Genomic DNA, 22,546 nt, shown 5'->3' with positions numbered 1-22,546 from the left:
ATAAATAAATAACAGGGTCCAAACTAAACCCCTTTCTCGAGCCAATAACTCGAGTTTTGGCTCTAAATTTCTCTGAAAAACAGCACGATATCACAGGTAACATCAGCTGGTGTGAGTGGGAAAAAGGTGAGTTGCCTTTATTCAGTGATTAACGCTAAGACTGGCGTTTTGTTTACATGTTTGTAGCACAGCTTCAGATAAATTGGGACATGTCATTTAGCACCACTCATCCAAGTCACAGGTAGTTACTGACGCAGACACAGTTACTACAACAACCCATCCATGGGTTTGTGGTGTCTTGGCTCGTAAATCCGATCTGATTACTTGCAAATAACAATGCAGACTGTCATCTCACCAGGTCTGATTTGAGAAACAAATTTGATTTGCCTGCAGTCTGAACAAAGGCCAAAGCCCAGAGTCCCTAAAAATTATGCACCTATTTTTCTCCAAACATACATCCAAACATGGTTGTGTCTGGTGAGCTTCTATCCAAACTGCTTTAGGCTTAGGCTTTAGTTGTTCCTTAGAAAACATCAGACACTAAATTTAGTTGTCAGTATGCAAAACACGTGTTTCATCTGATGACTCCTTTATAAAGGTCATGTTTGTGCAGGTGTTGCTGCACAGTAGAACAGTGCACCAAGGTTCAAACGTTTTTTACCATTCTAGTAATCCTACAGGCAGATCTTTCTAAACGTTTTCTATTAGTAGTCTTCCTGACTTTAGCTTGCCCACCATTCCCCATCCCCTTATACTCTTGCTGTGTGAGCAATTTTCAGAGTGCTAGGCAGCTGTTTAGAGGAGCTCATGGCTGCTGATTGTTAGCACAATGTTTGAGGAGGTTGAAAAGTAGCATGACCTGGCCTTTTCTAGCAATGATTCTGAACCAGTCATAGCCATACAAAGTTAATTAAGTAGTACTTCTCCCCGAAGTGAACCTTGTTCACCCAACTTAAAGTAGGTTCCATCATTAAACACTTCACATGGTAGATAACATAGCATTCATCAGGTCTGTTTAACTGACACAGTCTGTTGCCTTTTCTTTTTGTATGAAATTAGTATGTTAATGGATAGTGTAATTCACAACAATTGTGGAGGCAAAATTAGTGTAATACTAAATTAACCAAAGCAAATGGTCCAAAAGATGGGTGCTACATAGGTTCAGCTTCTGAGAAGTTCCTGTAGAATCTTGCTTACTGTTTATGAGTCTTCTGAAGCTGCATGGGACTACACTTCTACAGGAGTTACAGGAGAGTATATAAAGACATTCACCACTGGTCTCAGTTTAAGGTCAGAAACAACAAAGATTGTTACATATAATGTTTTACGCATTATGTTTCATTATATGTATGGTTTGTATTACACAGTGCTATAATACAATGGAAGTATTTGACACTATTGAAATTGGCTGGTTATTGACATATTTTGGTTTATTTGCAGCTGTACAATTAATAATACAATTATTTGCAAAATTATCTGTGGCACATATCAGTTCCATCATGTCGTTACAACCCCCTATTGAAAAGCAATACAAATAACAAATAACTACAATGACTGCTATTTTTATGTGAATATTCAGCACTTGAATGCATTGCAACACATTACAACTGACTTATGCATGGTTTCTCATAATAGGTTATGAGTTCTTAATAACATGTTTATGACATGTTATTTTTACAGCATCACATAGGACATATAGCATGTGGCAAAAATAAAGTTGCCATGCTGCTTTCCTGATGTTTGGTCAAGACTTTCATATTTGTAAGCTTGAGTATGGAAAAAAACATGTGGCATTGTCACAGGCTACACATGTTGAACACCAGTCAGTGCTGCAGATCAGGGTGCTTTTCAACTCTTTTCTTTTCTCCTTTCAGACTTTTCTTTCTTTCACCTCTGTGTACCGTACCAGTCACCCCTCTAGAATGGTGTGGCAGAGAAGTGCCATTTGTCACAACCTTAAATGCTGCAACAACCAGGGGTGTCTGGTTGGCACTGATTACCCCCAGGGGTTCTGGGAATTAGAGTTTCCCTGGGTTAGGTGGAGGGAGGGAGGCGCAACTGGTAGGCAACTGGGTTGATGCGCCTGACTACCTTAAACGGTCCCACGAACCATGGCGCCAACTTCTTGGACTCCACCAGGAGTGGGAAGTCCTTTGTGGACAGCCAGACTTGCTGACCTGGGCGAAAAGTCTCCACCCCACATCTTCTGCGGTCAGCTACATGATTCCTGGCCTTGATCATGGGCAGAAGAGATGCACAGGCTTTCTGAAGCTTCCATGAGTTGACAGAAGACCTTCCAGAAGCGACTACCAAACTGGTGTCTCCAGTCAGACACCAATTCGCTTGGCAGCGATGTACCATACCATGACCTCTGCTGTGCTCTTGGCAGCTTGGGCAGTGCCACAAACTTGCATGCCTTGAAGACTTGCATGCCACCATATTGCCTTTGGAAGGTGGTAGTCCAGTGATGAAGTCATAAGACCATGGACATTCAGGGATAGGCAATGGACGGAAGAGATGGCCCCGGATGCCTTTGAGAGAGCTAGCACCCCTCCACTCCAACTTTAGAGCCCTCACAACGGGGCGAATGGGCGATGTCTCGGCAGCAGTAAAGCAACTGCTAAGGAGCCTGTTAATAGTACTCTGGTCATAGGAGACTATTGTTCCACACATGAAAATAGCCAGTCCTTTAGGGGCTTCAACAGTAACAATTAGCAGTTTACTAGCCAAAGCTCCGGACATCAGTGGCAACTTTAAATGGCTAGCAAATAGGAGATTTTCAAGGATAGTTATTCATGTAGGGGCCAAAGATATTCGTCTGCGGCAGTCCGAAGTAATCAAAGATAACATCATAGATGTGATTAAACTGGCCCATACGATGTCAGATGCCGAAATATGCTCTTATTAAAATCTACATGGACTCAATCTGTCACTACTAAAATTACAACCATCAATTATCCTTACTCTCAGTCCTCTTACCATCACACAAATTATAGTACACCATGATTCTAATGATTATTATGATATTATGATTTTGTTGCACACCTGAGCAGTAGAACAGTCTCAGTGGTTCAGTTCATCACTTTGATCAATAATTTATAAATAGTTCAGCAAAGAGGAGGTCTGGGTTCCATCCATGGTTTCTTCTAACATCTCTGAGGGAGGGGGGTGTTAAACGCCATCTTCCATTCATCCTCCTGCATTCTTCCCCCTGCGTATCAAGTTGTAGGCACTGCACAAGTCCAGTTTATTAAATATGGTGACTTGTTGCGGTGCCTCAAATGCTCTAGATATGAGTGGCAGTTTAGACCCTGGTAATCCACAGAGGGGTAAAGGCATCGATCCTTCTTGCCCGCAAAAAAGCAGCTCACCCCCACAGGTGAAGATGATGGGCGAATAAATCCTTTTTCTAACCCCTCAGGGGGCAAAAGTGCAAACAACAGTCCTCAATGTGGTGTGTGGTCCGGGAGGAGGCTAATGGTACAGTCATACTCCTTGTTGGGAGGCAAAACTTGGGCCTTACTAAAATCCTCTTGGAGGTTCCAGTATTCCTAAGGGATCAATCTTTCTGGGCCCAGGGTGGTTGACCCTCCAAAATGGGGTCCTGAGTTGACCAGACATTGACCCCTGCACTGTAGACCCCATACATATGTGGAAACATTATTTAAAGAACATTCTGAACAGTTCATGTATTTTATAGTGTAATAGTGTAAAGTTTGGCCTTCAAACTAAAAGAGACTTAGCTAGTTTCAATTCGTAAAACAACTAGAAGTGCATGTTCTAATATTTTTATTGAAAAATTACCATTGACATGCTTATCCAGCATATCTTGTTTTTATTGGTTATGTTATTGTCAGTAACCTATTGGGAGACATTTTTTGTTTATTTAAAAGGGAGAGAAGGTTATACTGCAAAGGTGTGCTTAGCATCACAAAGAACACACAAATTCACTGTTGCCAAGCCATATTACATAAAGTGTTAATAATTGATGAATCCAAATATTTACAGAGATCCTTCTGTAGGCTGGACATCCTTTAAAAAGACAGTCCAACCTCTTAACCCTATGTTTGTGACCAGAATTCATCATGATTGTCGGTGGGTTTGATGTACGGGAAAGGCTACTGTTAGCCTGTCTTCTCTTTCTCCCTGTCTATGGAGAAACCTCAAGGCCGTGAGTAATTTGAAAATATGTCTACTGGTAAAAAATGTTGTAGTGTTGTGACTATGCTTTATGTGGCAGCAGAAATCTAGCATCTGAGCCTACAGGCGTTGTAAGGGCCTGTGAATCAGTCTTCATGCAGTTTTGGTGGAACAGAACTATAATAGAGGAGATGATGATGAAGTTGACTTCACTTGTGAATGCTTCTTTTAATGAGGCATTTGATTAACTAAAATATAGACAATATCAAAATGGATGAGAAATGCCTTTTCATTGTGGATTACAGATTGCTCCAGAAAAAGCATTTAAACTTCCACTGATCTAAATGCTCCATAGCAAAATACTTTTTTCATGTGCACAATATTTTTAAACTAACATGGTTCTCAGGTTTACGTAGTTCTGACCTGGGGTCCCGAGTAAGCTCTTGACACAAAATGGCCTGTTTGCATTTAGTGAATATTTATACAAATGTTGGACTCCCATACTCTAGAGCAATAATGGGCAGTTTCTGTCCTAGACGGCCAAATTTCTGCACAGTGTTGTGCTTTTTCTGCTCAAACACATCTGATTTAACTCACCTGTTGATTTCCAGATTAAGTAAGTCTTAACCGAAGACTAGGGAATTCACTAAACTGTGCTGGACTCCAGTTAGCTATGATCATATAGATATACCTCTGTTTATCTTGAGCCACTCACTCTATAGCTTTAATAATACTGATTGGCTTTCATTGATTACTATATAACTGTTTATTGATTGTTTCTTGTCTTTAGGTACTTCATGGTGACATTTCCTGCAGTGATCGAGTCTGGCTCTGAGGCTAGACTGTGTGTTAGTCTTCTGAAGCCGATCAAGACTCTGTTGATGACCGTTTATCTGGTTCACAACAATCAGAAAAGAACACTTTTACAGGAGACAGTGGAGGAGGAATTTCACCGCTGCTCTCAGTTTAAGGTCACAAAGAAGATTATTAAGATAATAAGTGTAATTGATGTTTGTGTTTAAACATAAAATAACACATGAGATAATATGATCTCTGCAGGCTCCACAGGTTAAAGGTCAGTCAGTGCAGATGATCCAAGTAGAAGTCAAAGGTGAACATTTTGTGATGACAGAGAAGAGGAAAGTTATGTTTAAATCCTACAACCCACTGACTTTCATCCAGACTGATAAACCAATCTACAATCCAGGACAAACAGGTACATCTTAATTTCTTATTACTTTCCATTCTAATCTGTCTCACCACTTCCAGCACACTGTTTAAAGGAATATTGTCCCAACCTAATCTGTATCATACAATGATACTTTTTCCTATAATGAGTACCCCTACAGACCAGACATTGCTGTATTGCTGTATGTATCTACATCCACAGTAGGATAAATTAAAGATTAAATTTTTTTAGATTCCATAGTGGTCAGGCAGGAGCCTGTGAAAACAATCACTACACTTATACAGTACTACAAGCAAAAGTACTAGTAGTAGTAGGGTATACAAATGGCACTTTAGTATTTGATTATTTCAGGGCTACTCAAAGTGTGGGCCAATCTCATGGGCCGAAGTTAGATGTAGAGGATATTTCATTTGAGCCACAAGAAAGTGTCTCTTACCCCAACACTTCATGTATAATACATGTAAATACTTATTTCTATACAATAATTTGTTTAGTTCCTTTTGTTCTTTTTTATTGTTTTATCCCAAAACCCAAACAGACTAGCATCCAGCAGAATATTTGGGGGAGAGGGCCATCCTGATGACCTAAAGAGCCAATTATGCTGTCTAGCCAATGGATGACGCGAAAAAAAAAAATTAAACATCCTACTTTTTTTTTTTTTTTACTTATATCTATATTTTTTTCCGGCTTTTGATGGTCGACAAACCTTGGACTTGAAAGTCAACTGAAATTAAATGAAATATTTAATCCTGGTATTGAATAACTGGCATTATAACTAGCTACTGAGTATTTTTCTCCTATGAGACCATTCTAAACTTGAAGCAAATGCCAAATTGTGGTCAATATAGCTAGCTATTGAGTTTTTATTAGCTTACTAAGTTGCTAACTTTAGCTTTAGGTAAAAAGTGAATAGGCTATCAGTAACAGTAACTAGCTGACAAGCTACTTTAGTGATTGTGTGAACAAGTCAAATAAGACAAAGAGTATAGCTGCTCTTTTTATTATTGGCTTTCATAAACCTCTTCAGCAAGTCTAAAGAAACATGTCAGTAGTAGCTATGCATTGTTTACTGTCTAACCTAACTGAACTACTTCAGCAGTACTGCTGGGTAAAGTGACTGCATATTACCAAACACAAGGAAGAGAGCAAAAGAGGAGCTTCAACTTTCAGTCAATTCTACCTATCCTAATAAATATATCCCACCAATTCTGCACTGGAGATTTATCCTAACATTGTTTTATTGTACTGTACAACACTGTATTAGTTTAATGACAATAAAATTGAATTTATTTCTGTGTTTATTATTCACAGTGAATTTCAGAGTTGTCACTATGGATGCTAATTTTGTCCCACTTAAACAAGAGGTAAGGGAAGTATTATATAAAATTTAGGTTTGCAGCTCAAAATGATACATTCATAAAGCTGGTTATACTATTTTAAAAATTTATTGAAAACACACAATAGACACACGTTAATGTTTCTTAATCCAAGTGACAAACTTACTTTATTCTTGCTCTTCTCTGCAGTACAGCATACTGACACTTGAGGTAAAATCACACATTATATTATACAGTTCATGGGGTCTATTGCTTTTGTAACATTAGCATGTGAGCACTGTTCAGTGCTTAATTATATACATCTTTTGTGAAACCATCAAGGACAATAATAGGAACAGGATCGGTCAGTGGACGAATGTGTCCTCAACCAGACTGATACTGCAGCTTTCACACCAGCTGAACCCTGAGGCTCCTGAGGGCAATTACCAACTGAAGGCTAACATCGGGGATAGGCCAATCACACATAACTTTAAGGTGAAAAAGTATGGTAAGTAATGGCATTACTTTTATTATTGATAGTTGTTAAATAACCAGTGTCATTTACTGCCATAAATTCCTCTTTTAGTTTTGCCCAGGTTTGAGATTTCGGTGAAAGCTCCACAAGAGCAGAGTGTTGGTGAGGAGGAACTGAAGATAGAGGTTTGTGGAAAGTAAGTAATAAGTAAACCACAAGTTAAGAGTAGACCACAAGAATAAAACGATTTGAAATGGTTTGATTCAAATGAACGATTTACTTTACTTCAGGTACATCTTTTTTAAAGCAGTAGCCTGGAAAGGCCTGCAAAAATTAGAGCTGCCTCAAACTAATCCATTAATTAACAAGCCCTTCCTGAGTGAAGTGGGTGTGTCTGAGCAGAAAATGTTTGCAGGGGGGTACCCTAGTTACGTCTGTTAGTTGAATATCTAGACCAGAGGTGCCTGAATCTTGGTCTTAGGAATCTTTCCCTGGAGGTCTTCTTTTACCCCTTAACATAACACACTAATGCATATTGCTCAGTAACTACAAGGATGCCTGGAGAAACTGGTGGGGCTTTTCTTTGGTAATAGAGGTTTGTATTAACACTTTAGGCCTGCCGGCAGTCCATAGGCTTTTTAATGGGTTAACTAGATTAGACATATTAGACTAGCATTAAAGCTAAACTCTGCTAGGCGGTAGGTCCACAGGACCACGATTGGCCACCCTGATCAGGACTATTAATGTTTTGGCATATTATGTGATTGTGTGGAAAAAAAGTCAAGACAAATCAAAAAGATTTTACCCAGAGCAATACATACAGTGTCTGCTCAGCTCACAGCACATGTATTTCTGTGTGTTTTTAAAGATACACATTTGGACAGCCAGTACCCGGCAAAGCACTGGTACAAGTGTGTCGTGGAATTGTACGTCGCCATTATCAGGGTGTCCAAATGATTACACCATGCGTGGTTGAAAATGTAGAGGTGTGTATTTCTATAATACTATAACAGAGGTTGATGTTCTATCTTTGTAATGAAATTGTTCTCACAAGGTGTTTGCTTTTGGGTTTTTCCTGTAGATGAGAGAAAATGGCTGTGCATCTCATATATTCAACATGTCTCATTTTATCAGTCCTGAATTTGAAATTTTTTTTAAAGATTCTCTTGACATTACTGTTACAGTGACCGAGGAAGGAACAGGTGGGTCAAATACAGATCTATCTTTACGGTACTTATTCAAGAGGGAGAAACACACTCCTCACACTTAATATCATGCTTGTTGTCACTATTTTCTAGGTATTTCTATGGTCAAATCTGAAAGTACACAAATTACTTATCAAATTGGTAAAGCTGAGTTTCTTGATTTACCAAAAAACTTTGAACGAGACACAGTTATAGAAGGAAAGGTAGGATTTTTTTAACATTCAGTCCTCTCTGTTAGTCCTTACTTTTATTATTCTTCTGAAGTTTTCACTGCTTTGAACAACTTATAATCTGATGACAAATCTTCTTCCACTGAAAAACAGATCAGACTTACAACCTACAGTGAAAAACCAATTCCAAATAAGGAAGTTTATCTATTGGAAGGTCAAGGCTGGTCTGCAAAACTACTTCTTAATCTTACTACGGATGATAATGGATTGGCCAGCTTCACTATTAATGCACCTGCTGAGCCTGCAACACAGATTTCATTGACGGTATGGAATGAAGACCGTAGGTTTTGATCATTTGTGTACACTGTCTTTGTCTAAAACCAGTTCTTGTTTTACTGTCATCTAGGCAAGTGTCAGTCCAGACAACCAATACCGCAGACACAGAACACCTTTCTTTGCAGTCAGTGAAGTGCGTATACCACTTCTCCAACCTGCTACACCTTACAATCCAGTGTACAGCGAAATAATAATAGAAAGTTTAAAGGAACCGATTACATGCGATTCTGAAGTTTCCATATACATTAAGTACTATATCATTGGAGAGACCACTGAGAACTACAGTACTGATCTCATTTACATGGTGAGTTCATACAGTAATACTGTAAAGAGAAATAGTGAACACTTGCATTTGCTCTAAATGAGTTACAATTGGCTGTTGTTTGTCAATATTGTCTTCTTGTTCAGGTCGTATCCAGAGGAGTCATAGTCCATCATGGCTATGATAAAGTTTACGTAAAAGACTCCACAAGACTTCTAGAGATAGTCTCATTTAAACTGCTTGTTGGTATTGAGATGGCTCCTGTAGTGCAGGTTCTGGCATACAGTGTACTGCCCAGTGAGAATGTCATTGCTGCTAGCAAGAATTTCAATGTGGAAAAATGTTTCAGAAACAAGGTAAAGCAGCACATGTATTATTGCTCTTTTCTTATGATTACTGTGAAAAAGCTAAATCAGTATCAACATGTTTCCATCCTGATCTTCAGGTGTCGCTGCAGTTCTCTCCCACTGAAGCTGTTCCTGGTGAGGAAAACACTCTCCAGCTCTCAGCTCTGCCTGGTTCACTGTGTGCTCTCAGTGCTGTGGATCAGAGCGTGTTCATCATGGAGCCAGGAAAACGTCTGAACACTGACTCGGTGAAGTTCAGACTGAATATGCAAATAGACGTTTTTAGAATCCATGTGCTTTAAACCTGAATGGCAGTGAAATTGCAGGGTGTTGGGAAATTAAAATAAGAGCCAATGTACGAAAGACACTTGATGACATGACTAGTCAGGGCAGTGTGTGAGAACAGAATCATAGTTCAGTAATAACTAGTAGTAAGGATGCAGAAGGGTAGTCAATGAAGCTGTTTCCTTTCTGCTTAACACAAGTCACTTTATTAGAGTGGAAGGATAGTCTTACTCAGCTGGAATAAATCACTTCACTCACTACTTTCTTTTCTGTTTCCATCTAAAACTCAAATCTAGAACAATTGGAAAATACCCTATATTTATTTTTAGTACTATATTTTAAAAAAGAGCTAATCATAGTAATTTACCATAATTTAAACAGTAAATATAATTGAAAATTAAAGAATGTCACCACTGAGTATTTTCCGTGTTAAATTGCATGGAAAGAAAATGCTTGGATGTCCATAAAAAAACACTTTTTACAACCCTGTTATTTTGCCTCCGAACAAACACTGATTTTCATGACAGCTTGCAGAATCAGCATATTTTAGCATATTTTTACCTGCTAAATAGTTTTAACATGATGCTGTTCTCTCTGCTGTTCTTTCTTAATTATTGCACATATATCTTCGGCAACATAGTGAATAGTGAAAACTAAAAGCTATAACATATTGTTCTTTTTATTTTTATTATATTTTATGTTATTACAGAAACCAAGCACACAAAGGGCTTTTCTGTGTGCTTTTCACAGATAATATTTCATATTAATAAGTTAAATTATAGTTGTTTGTTTAGGTCTTCAATTTGTGTCCAGTGACATCAGTATCGGATTATGCTCATGATGTTGAAGATGTGCGGAAGTGTTGGCATTTTAGATTTCAACAGAATTCACGGATTCACCATGTTTACAATACCATAAAGGTAACTGACTGTCAAATGTAGAGTAAATGTTTGTGTGAATATCTGTGTGCTACCGTTAGATATTGATAATAAAAAAAAAGTGAACAAAACACCTATTTGTCAGTCAAAGAGGTATTAAACTGAATTAATGTAATTTAGAACTTACTTTGTCAAACATGTTAAGTAATGGCATTTCATCATCCGACAGAGTGTGGGGCTTAAGATGGCAACGAATCTGTTTGTTAGAGAACCTCGGTGTTGGACCTTCAAAAGTAGATCATTTTTGCTCGCCTATGATGCCTATGGAGATGGCGACATAGGTAGTATATTGATGTTCTAGCGGACTATATGCATAGCATTTGCATAAGGTATACTAATTGGTAATTTTTTTTTGTTTTTGTTCCTTGGTTTATGTTGGATTTTAAGCAGATAACCCTCGAGTACGTTACAGACACCGTACTTTATTCCGTAAAGAAAATAATCTTTTGTTAAAGGAAGACTCTGGACCTGTCAAGACAGTTCGTAAATACTTCCCAGAAACGTGGATATGGCAGCTTGCTGAAGTGGGGTTGGTGATCTTTATTACAACTTTATGTTGTCTTATTTTTGAGTGTGTTTTATTATAGTTGATGTTTAAACATAAACTGACATAAAACTACTAGAAAAAATGCTGCTGAAGCATTTTCTTTCCAGGCAGGTGTTTGGCTATTGCTATGTGGTCACTAGGATAAACTGTTGTTTCTGTTCTGTGTCTATCTAGTACATATGCAAATAAGCTCATTCCTCCATGTGCATTTAAAAGAGTCACAGGGTGGGGGCACTGTGGGAGTTCACCTATTGGTGATGTCATGCTCTGGAAACTTGTGGGAAAAAAATCAAGCCCACCTTCCTTGCAAGTGTAGTAACTTGCTGAGTTTTTATAAAAGGGAGAGCAAGCTTTTACATTCCCATTGCTGGGATCAGGGGTGGAAACAGGAACAACTGTGAGGGGTGCAAGTGATAAACAACCAGTTGAAAGACCAGCATGAACAGTCAAGTACTTTAATGAAACACAAAGTTTTACAGAACACAAACACATAGTACGAACAGACCAGATAAAACATTCACTGACAGACATATTACACTAACCTGACTAGAGAAATAAACCCGCAGCTACATTAGGCTAGACTAACAACTACAGGGGGTGGTACCCGCCCTCTAACCAGGTGTGTTTAGACAATCATGTAACTACGTGTGCACAATGTAGGTGTGTGCACATCTACCCTGTTTCCTCTTCATAGGAAATGGGAGAAGACAGAATAAGCAGGTTATAGCACTAATAGATGAAAGTGACAACTTATCAGCAAATGTTAAAAACAAGTAACACCTCACCAACTAACAAACAAGTCAAGTAGCAGACACTAACAGACAGCGGACCTAAAGCAGACAGCCACTAACTACCCAAAATGAGTCAGTAAATTAACAGGCTAACTTTCTGGAACAGCTTATACACTAATAATTCCGCCCCCATTTGGACCAGCAGGGCTCCCTGATTGGCGGTTGGCAAAAGGTCATTGAGGGTCAATTAGGAGTGACACTGCAGTCTACCTTATGAGGAGAAAGACAGGCAAAGATGACACAAGATGGCACATCTTCAAAACATCTTTACACATAACACAAACCAACCTGGATAATTCAACACCAATCACTCGACTTCACTCTCTCAGACATGAATCTTTAGTGTCACTGGTGGTAGCTCAGCAGTTAGTCAACAGCAGCTGCACTGGGCTGCCTGATGCTTGGTGGATCTGTAGCTGAGATAGCTATTCAAACACTGGCTTTCCAACAGAGGAGATGCATTGACTGCTGGAATATGCACCCTTTAGTTGGACTGGGTGGCAAAACTTTCTGCGTTTATTAAGGAAAACGGGCAAACCGTGAATGAAGCAATCAGTTATCTGCTAAAGGCAGTTAGACTCGAAAGCTAAATGACTAATAAAACAGTGGTCCATGGAGAGTGATGTGTAGCCAGGAATGTCCAGCTAACTGAGGCTCAAATGACACCCATTTAGAGGATAAAGCCTCATGTCTGAGAGCACAAAGTTAAGTAAATGGTCTTGGGAGTGTTTTAGACTATTCTAAGGCACATGTAGTATACTGCTTCATCCAGGTTTGCCAGTTTTCTCTCTTACTTGAACTTAACATGTCGCAACTACAGTGGGCTTGTTTTTTTTCCCCACCTGTTTTTAGAACGTGACTTCACCACTCAGTGAGCTCCCACACGTTTCAGTGCCTGGATTCCAGTTGTTCCAGTTGTTCCGATGAGATTATACAGATATAATGTAAATGTAGAAACATCTATTCTACTTGCACAATTTAAGCCACTCCCTGTCCCTGGTAATATTGTATACCGCTACAATATTGTATAACTACTTGGTTATTTGATGGCTGTAGGTTAATGTGCATTATTTTTTACCTGTATCATAACCTGAAAGATCATGATTAAGATTTCTGCTGAGGTTCAGTTTTATTTTTCCTTAGGGATTCCGGATCAGCTCAGGTTCCTGTCACTGTTCCTGACACCATCACCACTTGGGAGATGGACACTTTCTGCCTGTCCTCTGGAGGTCTGGGAGTGGCTCCTCCTGCTCAGCTTCGTGTCTTCCAGCCCTTCTTCCTGGAGCTCTCACTGCCCTACTCCATCATCCGGGGAGAAGAGTTTGAGCTGAAGGCCACTGTCTTCAACTATCTCTCCAAGTGCATCATGGTACTGTAAGATCAGTCCTGTCGGTCTTCACTAGTCTCTAATCAGTTAACATCCACAGCAAGCTGATCTCCTGTGTTTCACTGACAGGTTAAAGTGACTCCGGCTCCTTCCTCACACTACACTCTAAAAGCCTCCTCTGATGAACAGTATTCATCCTGTCTGTGTGCAAATGGTAGAAAGACCCTCAGATGGACTCTTCTTCCCTCTGTACTTGGTGAGAGTTATAAAACTTCTCAAGTTTAGACATTATCACACACCTCTGTTCTTCTCAATACTAAAATACTCTCTCTGTGTCTTCTGGTGTGTTTTAGGGGTCTTAAATGTGACAGTCAGTGCTGAGGCAGAACAGTCCCAGACTGTGTGTGACAATGAGATTGTGAGTGTTCCTGAAAGAGGCCGAATTGACACAGTCACACGAAGCCTGCTGGTAAAGGTAGGTCTTTTAAAAAATAACCTTTTCTGTCTCCCACATACATACAAGGTATACCACATACCTTAAGAAATGCAATGAGAATGACCTTGTCTTTAGTCACCTAGGCTACATAAAAACTGCCCCAAACATTGTTCCAAGGCTAAAAAGTAGGCCTGCTAGTTAAACAATTAATAGCTTAATAACAAAATCAGAATGCTGACCGCTGACTCATTTTTCATGTTGATGAGTGGTGGCTTTACAAATACACCTAGAATTATTGGACACTCTTGTAAATAGGCACACAGCTGCATTGGCATAACATATGCAATAGACAAGAAAAAAATTGATTTTCTTCATTTCTGTACATTGTCCTAACCATCTACATAAAAACTGCCTAACATTTTTCCAGGGCCAAGAAGTAGCTTAGCTATGGCCTAGCCTACTACTCACCCCACAATATTAGTATAGTAATGAAATTAGAAAGCTGTTGCTGTCTTTCCATTCTCACATTTAAGACTATTTAGTTCAGGATGGAAGACGTTGTCAGGATTAGAAGTACTAACCTAGTCTTATTTTCTCATCCAGTCAGTGTAGACTGAATGTCTTAAATAACCACTAGTGACATTATAAGCTTATTTCACGTGTTTACAATACCAACTAACTTGGCCATGGACTCAATAATAATAAAAATAATTTAAAATAATGTTTTTTTTTTTATTGAAGTTTTATCATTTGATCAGATTTACCAAGTGGCTTGGTTGCTTTAGCCTACTCATTACATAGCCTAAGTGTTCTGAAAGCAGTCCAGCTTAATGCAGGTTCTACTGCATGTTCCTGTCCACTGTAAATGCCACTGCCAGAACCAACGTCAACTAAAGGCCCTGGTGTGGCAAACGCCTGTAATTTTTGCAACATTTGCTTGAAGAGCAAGTTTCTTTCTTTGCGTGTTCTCTTCATCTCAGAAGATCCTAACAGATAACGTTAACCCATGTGCCTCAAGACCAGTGTGTTTTAAGGGCCGGTACTCAGGAAACAAATTCTTGCGCTTCTTGAATTTATTATTATTATTATATATTATCCTTTATGTTATTTCTTCTTTCTTCTCTGTCTCTCTGTCTCAGTCCTTTATTAAGTACTAATTATGTAAAGCTGCTTTGTGACGACAACAGTTGTAAAAAGCGCTATACAAATAAATCTGACTTGACTTGACTTGACTTGACACAGGCAGGACTAACGCGAAAGAGGTTGGTGGTTAACAATGTGACTGGGCCTGCCCAGTGTCAATCGGCCCGTTGATCTACTGGTTTTATTGGTGGGTCAGATCAATCTAGAAATTAAAAAAAAAGGGTCAGCACTATCTTATATATATAGTGTATATATAATGTATATCTTATACATTTATCAATCTTATATTTAATATCACTATGACCTAATTATAGAGTTTTCTCATATAGGCTGAAGGAACTGAAAGGACCAAAAGCCAGAGTTGGTTGCTGTGCCCACAGGGTTGGTTATGCCCTTTTATATCCTCACTTCAACAGTATTCACATAGTGGTGCACACAATGCCATACTGCTCAGTAACAAGCTGTCTGATGATTCACAGGAAACAGTGTTTCCGAGGAGCTAGAGTTGACACTTCCTGAAGATGTAATAGTGGGATCAACACGGGCTTCTGTTTCAGTGCTGGGTAAGATTATATTTTTTATTCATAAATATGTTACAAATATCACCAAAAAAGAACAATTATTATTGTTGTTGTAGTATTAATTTATGCTTTTTCCTGGACAAAAACTGCAAACAAGTCAAGGATCCCTTGATTCACTCTCTTAAGGTCCTTGACCACAGCTTAAACTGGATGGGATCTCAGAGAGCTCTTAGTTAAAGAGTCCTGTTAAAGCAGTTATTAAGCAGCATTTTATCATCCAAGGCACATCAATTATACTGGAGATTTTCTGACTAAACAAGGCCTGAAGAAACTCATCCACATCTCTATTTCTAGCAGAATAGATTGCTGTAATGTTTGTCCAGCTGGACTCCCACACAGATTGATCCAGATTAAATCCAGTTGAGTTAAAATGCAGTTCTCAGTAGGGACAAGATCCTTATTCCGGTTACCAGTGTGCTACAGAATGAACTTTATGGTCTGTTTATTTTATTATTGTGTAGGAATTGTGTTTTTTTATGAATTGTGCTTCAGTGATATGAATCAAGCTGCACTCTCAGATCATTAGGGCCTTGTCCTTTAGTCCTGCATAAGGATATGTCTAAGCACAAGGAAGCAGCCGTTCGCTACTATGCTGCAGGAACCAGTTGATTAGAAGATAAGCATTAGACAGTTTAAAACATGAGCTGAAAATGTGCTTATCTGAGTAGGTTTCCAGCTCGGTTTAAAGTACTGTTCTTCTAGTATTTTAAACTGAGCTGTTAATGAATGAACATCAGTTGTCTGAAAAAATACATTTCCTGTGTTTTTTGTAGGAGACATTCTGGGCCGTGCACTAAAGAATATTGATGGGTTGCTGCAGATGCCTTATGGCTGTGGAGAACAAAACATTGCTCTGCTCTCCCCAAATATCTACATTCTTCAGTACCTCGAGAACACCCAACAGCTCACCCCAGCCATCCGAGAAAGAGCTACGGTCTTCCTTAAGAGTGGTGAGAGAACATAGCCTTATAAAGAATCTTTTCATGGTGAGTCTGGCCATCCTGAATAGACTAATTCGTTTTGTTTTTTGTTTTTTTAAATAGGATATCAGAGGCAACTGAACTACAAGCATTCCAATGGTGCATACAGTACATTTGGCACAGGAGAGGGAAATACATGGTAAAAACCTCTCATACCAAGTCATCACAAATGCAGCTAGTAGATGTGATATAAATGCTTTCAATACCTAACATTTTAGTTGCTGTTTTCTGTTACAATGAACAACCTTTCTTCACCACCAGGTTAACTGCTTTTGTCATGAGGACCTTTGGGAAAGCACAGCGTTACATCTTTATTGATCCAGAGAACATTAATAGTGCAAAGAAATGGTTGTTAAGTAAACAGAGACCAGACGGCTGTTTTGTCAGACAGGGAAGACTGTTCCACAACAGAATGAAGGTGTATTATTTCTTTTTTTTTTAGATATAACCTAAATTAATTGATCCCTATTTTGAGTAATAGTGTAATGTCTTATAGGGTGGTGTAAATGATGCTGTTACCATGACTGCCTACATTACTGCATCATTACTCGAACTGGGACATACAGCTGAGGTAAGACAATGATCATCCTGTAAAAACTACAGCCAAAAGTGGGCAAAAGGCACTAGAATATGAACTTATTTCCAGACTATGTCATTGAGCTCGAGGTGCTAAAATGATACAGAGTGGAGAGAGCTCTTGTTGAAGGAGGTAGGACCCACAGAGGGGGCTCTGTGTTTACATTTGTGATGCCTGGTGTCGTGATGCTGCTGTGGCCTGTAAACACTGCTCACCAATAGTGGAGTTTTTAAGGGCTGACCGTTCTATCTACAGAGGGAATTTACAGCCGTGATAATCATCGCTGTTTATATCTCTCTGAGCTCTAACAACAAAAAAGTGAGCCAGTTAAAGAAATGTCAGAAGACATGGCTGACAGAAGGGGTGTATAGTCTCCTGAAAGCCAGAAACGCTGTCTTCACAGCAGGGCCTGAGGTCATTTAGAAACAACCTGTCCCCAGGGAATCAGGAAGGCTAAGAAGCAGTTTTATAGGAGAATAACTAACTAATTCAGCAATAGCAAAGATGCACAGAGCATGTGGTGGGGAATACAGACCATCATAGACTACAAGCCTCCCCAGGAGACCTTTTTTTTTTTACAAATCGAGTTACAAAATGAACATGCATCATCTAGAAGATGAAGAATGTTTAAATGCTTCAGTTTCTGCATCGCTCCAAAAGTGTTTGTTGTTAAATACTGCTTGCCTAACAACTCCAATTAAAGCTCATTTCTGTATTCCAGGATCCTGTTGTGAGTAAAGGCTTATCGTGTTTAAATTCCTCTATTGCTGACCTGACAAACACCTATGCGACAGCTCTGCTGGCCTACACTTTCAGTCTGTCTGGAGAGAATGAGATTCGAGAACAGCTGCTAAAGAAATTGGATGATGTTGCCATTTTAGGAGGTATGGATTGATGAGAATAACTAGTTTGATGTTGTTCTAATCTCTGAACAGACTTAACTGATTTAATCCTATCCTTTTATTTCCTTTCATTATAGATGGCCGCCTTCACTGGTCACAGTCAGCATCCGATGACTCTGACTCCTTGGCAGTGGAGATCAGCTCCTACGTGTTACTAGCTGTTCTCACTACAAGTGAACTTACTGCTGCTGATTTGGGCTATGCTAACAGGATTGTCAGATGGCTGGTGAGGCAGCAGAATCCCTATGGTGGCTTCTCCTCCACACAGGTACTCAACCTTCAGTCCTTCTTCTGACTTGCCTGTGTTGTTGTGTTCATGTATTTAATTCATTAATTCATTATTGTGTTTGGATCAGGACACAGTGGTGGCGCTCCAGGCTCTGGCTCTATACTCCACCAAAGTGTACAGCTCAGATGGCTCCAGCACAGTAACTGTGCAGTCAGCAGATAAAGAGACTCACAGCTTTGACCTGAACCAGAACAACAAGTTACTGTACCAGGAGAAATCACTACAGCATGTTCCTGGAAAATACAGTGTTTCAGTGGAGGGCTCTACTTGCGCCTCTGTGCAGGTAAGTGAAACTTACCTAGCCTGAAGCTGAGGTGTCTTCCAGATTGAATGGTAAAGTAGATCATGTTAAAATTTCAGAAGAATCAAAGTAAACAAACATTATATGTGAATGTTAATCAAACCAGCTGCTGTCATAATATATCAGCTTGGATATGAGCTGACCTCGGCTCATTCTCTGGTGTCTGCCGTCCTTCAGTACATCATTCTCATGAAAATTAATGCCAAAAGATGTGTTTGTTACGGATGGTTAAAAAATGATATAAATGTGGCTTTAAAAGCTTATTCAAGTATAAATAGTCAACATATTTTAAAAGTTTCTCATTGAGTTTCTAGGATCAGCAGAACTGGAGGAAGGATTCAGCAGCTGGTGATCTACTTCAGGTTCAAAGGACAGATGTTTCAACAAGGCAAACTGTAGCCATGTTGTCTGACTGTTAATTGTTGTCTCTGTGGGTTGTTCTCTTTTCTTCAATTCTACAGATGTCGCTTTTCTATAACATCCCCACACCTACTGAAGTCAGTACACTGAGCATCAAGTCTAAAGCTGATGGAAATTGCACAAAGTCAATTGGACACGTTCTCTCTGTCAACTTCACAGTCACGTAAGACTGCATTTCAGTTTCTGTTTCTGTTTCATTCTGGGAAAAATACAATGTAAAATTAAGACCTTCAGCTCGAAACACTGAACATTTTATTAACCCTTGTGTAGTCTTGACATTCTACATACTCCCCTTTTTCTAAGAGTCAAAAATTAGCTGAGTATTTAGCTAACAAATGGCTAACTCTTACTTATTTATTTATTTTAGATATAATGGGGAGTTAAACAGCACTAATATGGTCATAGTGGACATAAAACTTCTATCAGGATTCACAGGAGATCCCAGTGAGGTAAGGATTAATGATGCATAAATGCTTTTCTATACATAACACTGTCACACACAAAAAAATCTCCAAAATGGAAACCTTTAATGAAAGTCCATCACAATAAGATTTTATTACAAGTAATCTTGGACCATTTTCATTTGTATACTTTTACACAATGTAATAATCAACTGTCAAATTAAAATGGTCAAAACATATAAAAATTGGAGAGCATCCACTCCGAAGGTATCAGAATGATAATACCAGTTCTTTTGTTTTGGTTTGAGGTCAAAAGAAATTCAGCTATAATTTTCTGATAATCTGATGTGTTAAAAAATGACTGGTACTTTTAGGGGCAAATCAACCAATTATTAGATAAGCCAAAGTACTGAAACACATAGCCTTTAAGAAAATTACAATACATAACACTTTCTCTGTGATTTGGCAGTAAGAAGGTATCTGTATATTCTAAATTCACTTTGCTTTATGAGTTTCTTTCAATAAAGATTATTAAGCCCACTACAGAAGCAGCTGTGCAAGCCCAAGCCATGACATGACAGTACACTGTTTTCCAGTCAGTAGAAGCTGAGGGCAAAGGATGTGATTTGATGTCCCAAAGGGCAATGACCAAAACATGCCTTAGTCTACTTCAAGAAGTTCGGAACCACTCTCACTGCCCACTAACTAGAACATACTTAAAATCTCGACAGTAATAGGTCGACAGTAAACATGTTGTGCAACAAGACAGCTCCAGTGTTCTGTAAGGGATAGTGTTTTGCTACTTTTTAGGTTAATCAATTCTAAATTGATCATATAATTCACACTGCATTCAAATACTACATATAAATACAAACATTTTGTTACATAATTGCAGAGAAGTAATCCTCTTGTTTTTCCAGCTAAAAAACAGCCCACTTGTGGAGCGAGTTGAATCCAAAGATGACCATGTGATCATGTATATAAAAGAGGTGAGAAAAGCAGTTTAGTTCTTGCTCACATTTTTACATACAACTAATCAGTGCCATGTACATTCATTCTGTACATTTACTTTCAGGATCTAAAAAATGTGATGATAATGTCTGAAAATTGGAATGTCATTCTGAGAAACAATTGAGAAATTTCAATGCAATTAAAAAACAACCAGAATGTGAACAGGATTTACTGAACTTTTACAGTATTGTGTCTGGTGTGTGTTCAACAGGTCCGAAGGAATAGTCCTGTTAATTATCAGCTACATATCAAACAAGTTCTTCCAGTTAAAAACCTCAAACCAGCTGTGATCAAAGTTTATGATTACTACCAACCAGGTAAGCTTTTCCCAGCCTGTGTGATTCTGCCAGTATAACTGTAACTGTACTGATTTTATTTACTGATTTTTAACATCTCTTTTATTCAGGTGACCAGTCTGAGACTGAGTACTCCTCCCCCTGTGTGTAAGGCTTTGCAGCTCCCGTTTAATTATGTAAGACTCAGAAAAGACTGAAAGACTTTTGTTTGTTTTTCATTTAAATAAATCTGAACTTCAAACAATATGTGTTCTTTGTGCTCAATGACTTAAAAAGAAATGACCGATCAGTTCCTCGTTCCTTTAGGCTCTCAGGTTAGATCAAATGCCACTTTCTCTGCTCTGATACTAAGTCCTTCACTTACACTGTTGTCCTAAATCTGCTTATAAATCCTCAGTGTTAAAACCACATTGATACACTACATGGCCAAATGTTTGTGGACACCCCTTCTAATGAATGTATTCAGCTACTTTAATTTGTACAAATTGCTGACAAATGCGCAGACACAGCTTGTCTAGTCCTCATAGAGAAGTATTGCCAATGCAACAGACTCGCTATAGCAGATGAACATTATATACATTAAATATATGTTATTTATTCATTTAAACTGTCTTCTATATTATCCTTAAGTGCAATTTTCTTTTATCCTCTTTAAAATAGAGATCAGGTAACATCGCTAACTAACAAGACTACCTAGGCTAACAGCTAAGTGATCGAGATTTTAAGTTCTTTCACTTTGACTACAAGATAGTCACAGCAAATTTTTGACATGACATAATTTAAAAAGTTATGTGACTGTTGAAACATCACCAACACCATCGTCTTAGGAGACACATGGGCTATTTATACGAGAACAGGTTTTACATTAAGCACAGCCAGTATCTCTCAGTGTAAACAAAACGACTAACAGTTTTATTTATTTATTATCCACCAGCACAGCAGTTTCAGCTGAAATCTTTTAATAAAGGTCACAGATTAGGTACTAGTTTATTGTTGTGGAAATGGGGAAACCAGATTGCAGGAGCTTTTAACTGCATAACTACAGATGCAAAATGGCTGAATGAGCGAGAACAGGAGGTAATTCCAGCATGTTATTTCCCCAATCTGCTGTTCAGTATGGACTTGGATGAAATTCTCCTGTTCCCTTGCCCTATATTACACTCTTATTGTTGAGACTTTTTATATAGAGATTTCTTTAAAACTATACATTTGTGCATCTGTGTCATATGATCATATAAATATGATCATATCACATACAGTCGATATGTATGTCCTTCATTATTTTATATTAGTTGTATTGATTATGTTAAAAGAGAGGAATCACCACAGTGGATCAGTCGAATAAATCTTAATTTCCTTTGCCACTATGCGTGCACATCTTTTTGGTGACGTTACTCATGAAATTCATGAAATGATAATGCAAGGGGTCCAAACTAAATTGGTCGAAAGAGGTCGAAATTAAATGTATTCTCAGTTCTCTTAAACTCATAAATAACTCAAAAATTATTAAATGCTTGAAACAGTATAAAGAATTTGCATATACACTTTTCTTTTTTGTAGTATTAATTTTTATTTTTGTTACTGTTTATTTATGTGCAGCTTGCCTTAACATTCAAATAATAATAATAATAATAATAATAAATTAATTAATAAATTAATAAATAACAGGGTCCAAACTAAACCCCTTCTTGAGCCAATAACGAAGAATAACACCACTGATGATGTCACTCCAGAAAAACAACACAAGCATTGTTTCAGCGTTTCTGCTCCACACGAATTTATGTATTTTGAACATAGTAACTGTAAACTATGGCAAAGGCCAGCTGATTAAAATGAATACTAGCTAAGTAACTTTACAAACCATACAGTAGCCTATCATGG

The 22,546-nt window shown here is 38.4% G+C and overlaps 1 protein-coding gene across 2 annotated transcripts; it reads left to right on the top strand.

The window, feature by feature from the left end:
* Nucleotides 1-4,085: 4,085 nt before the first annotated feature.
* On the top strand, nucleotides 4,086-20,911 carry LOC140565893 (alpha-2-macroglobulin-like protein 1). 2 transcript variants are annotated; one of them, XM_072692092.1, is made up of 34 exons: nucleotides 4,086-4,171; nucleotides 4,931-5,111; nucleotides 5,200-5,356; nucleotides 6,641-6,693; nucleotides 6,856-6,876; nucleotides 6,988-7,153; nucleotides 7,232-7,316; nucleotides 7,989-8,106; nucleotides 8,202-8,322; nucleotides 8,419-8,528; nucleotides 8,649-8,819; nucleotides 8,902-9,135; nucleotides 9,240-9,449; nucleotides 9,539-9,688; nucleotides 10,520-10,645; nucleotides 10,833-10,944; nucleotides 11,054-11,192; nucleotides 13,145-13,370; nucleotides 13,458-13,584; nucleotides 13,682-13,803; nucleotides 15,237-15,288; nucleotides 15,387-15,470; nucleotides 16,262-16,438; nucleotides 16,532-16,607; nucleotides 16,730-16,886; nucleotides 16,965-17,039; nucleotides 17,767-17,929; nucleotides 18,025-18,215; nucleotides 18,304-18,519; nucleotides 18,999-19,120; nucleotides 19,325-19,406; nucleotides 20,279-20,347; nucleotides 20,581-20,686; nucleotides 20,776-20,911. In XM_072692092.1, exons 1-34 carry the CDS (start codon nucleotides 4,086-4,088, stop codon nucleotides 20,814-20,816), a joined length of 4,326 nt encoding a protein of 1,441 aa, XP_072548193.1. In that variant the 3' UTR covers nucleotides 20,817-20,911. The 2 variants fall into 2 exon arrangements, with proteins under 2 accessions (XP_072548193.1, XP_072548192.1); XM_072692091.1 differs by having other exon boundaries at nucleotides 11,051-11,192.
* The last annotated feature ends 1,635 nt before the right edge of the window (nucleotides 20,912-22,546 follow it).

The sequence above is a fragment of the Salminus brasiliensis genome, chromosome 11 (genome assembly GCF_030463535.1).
Source record: "Salminus brasiliensis chromosome 11, fSalBra1.hap2, whole genome shotgun sequence".
Classification (NCBI taxonomy): Eukaryota; Metazoa; Chordata; class Actinopteri; order Characiformes; family Bryconidae; genus Salminus; species Salminus brasiliensis.
Note: the sequence above shows the minus strand (reverse complement) of the source record. Positions and strands in the feature narration are given on the sequence as shown.

Coding starts and splice junctions, on each gene's coding strand:
- LOC140565893 (XM_072692091.1), top strand. CDS start 4,086: ATGATTGTCGGTGGGTTTGATGTACGGGAAAGGCTACTGTTAGCCTGT. Junction 19,407..20,278: donor TCACAGGAGATCCCAGTGAG/GTAAGGATTAAT, acceptor TTGTTTTTCCAG/CTAAAAAACAGCCCACTTGT. Junction 20,687..20,775: donor TTATGATTACTACCAACCAG/GTAAGCTTTTCC, acceptor TCTTTTATTCAG/GTGACCAGTCTGAGACTGAG.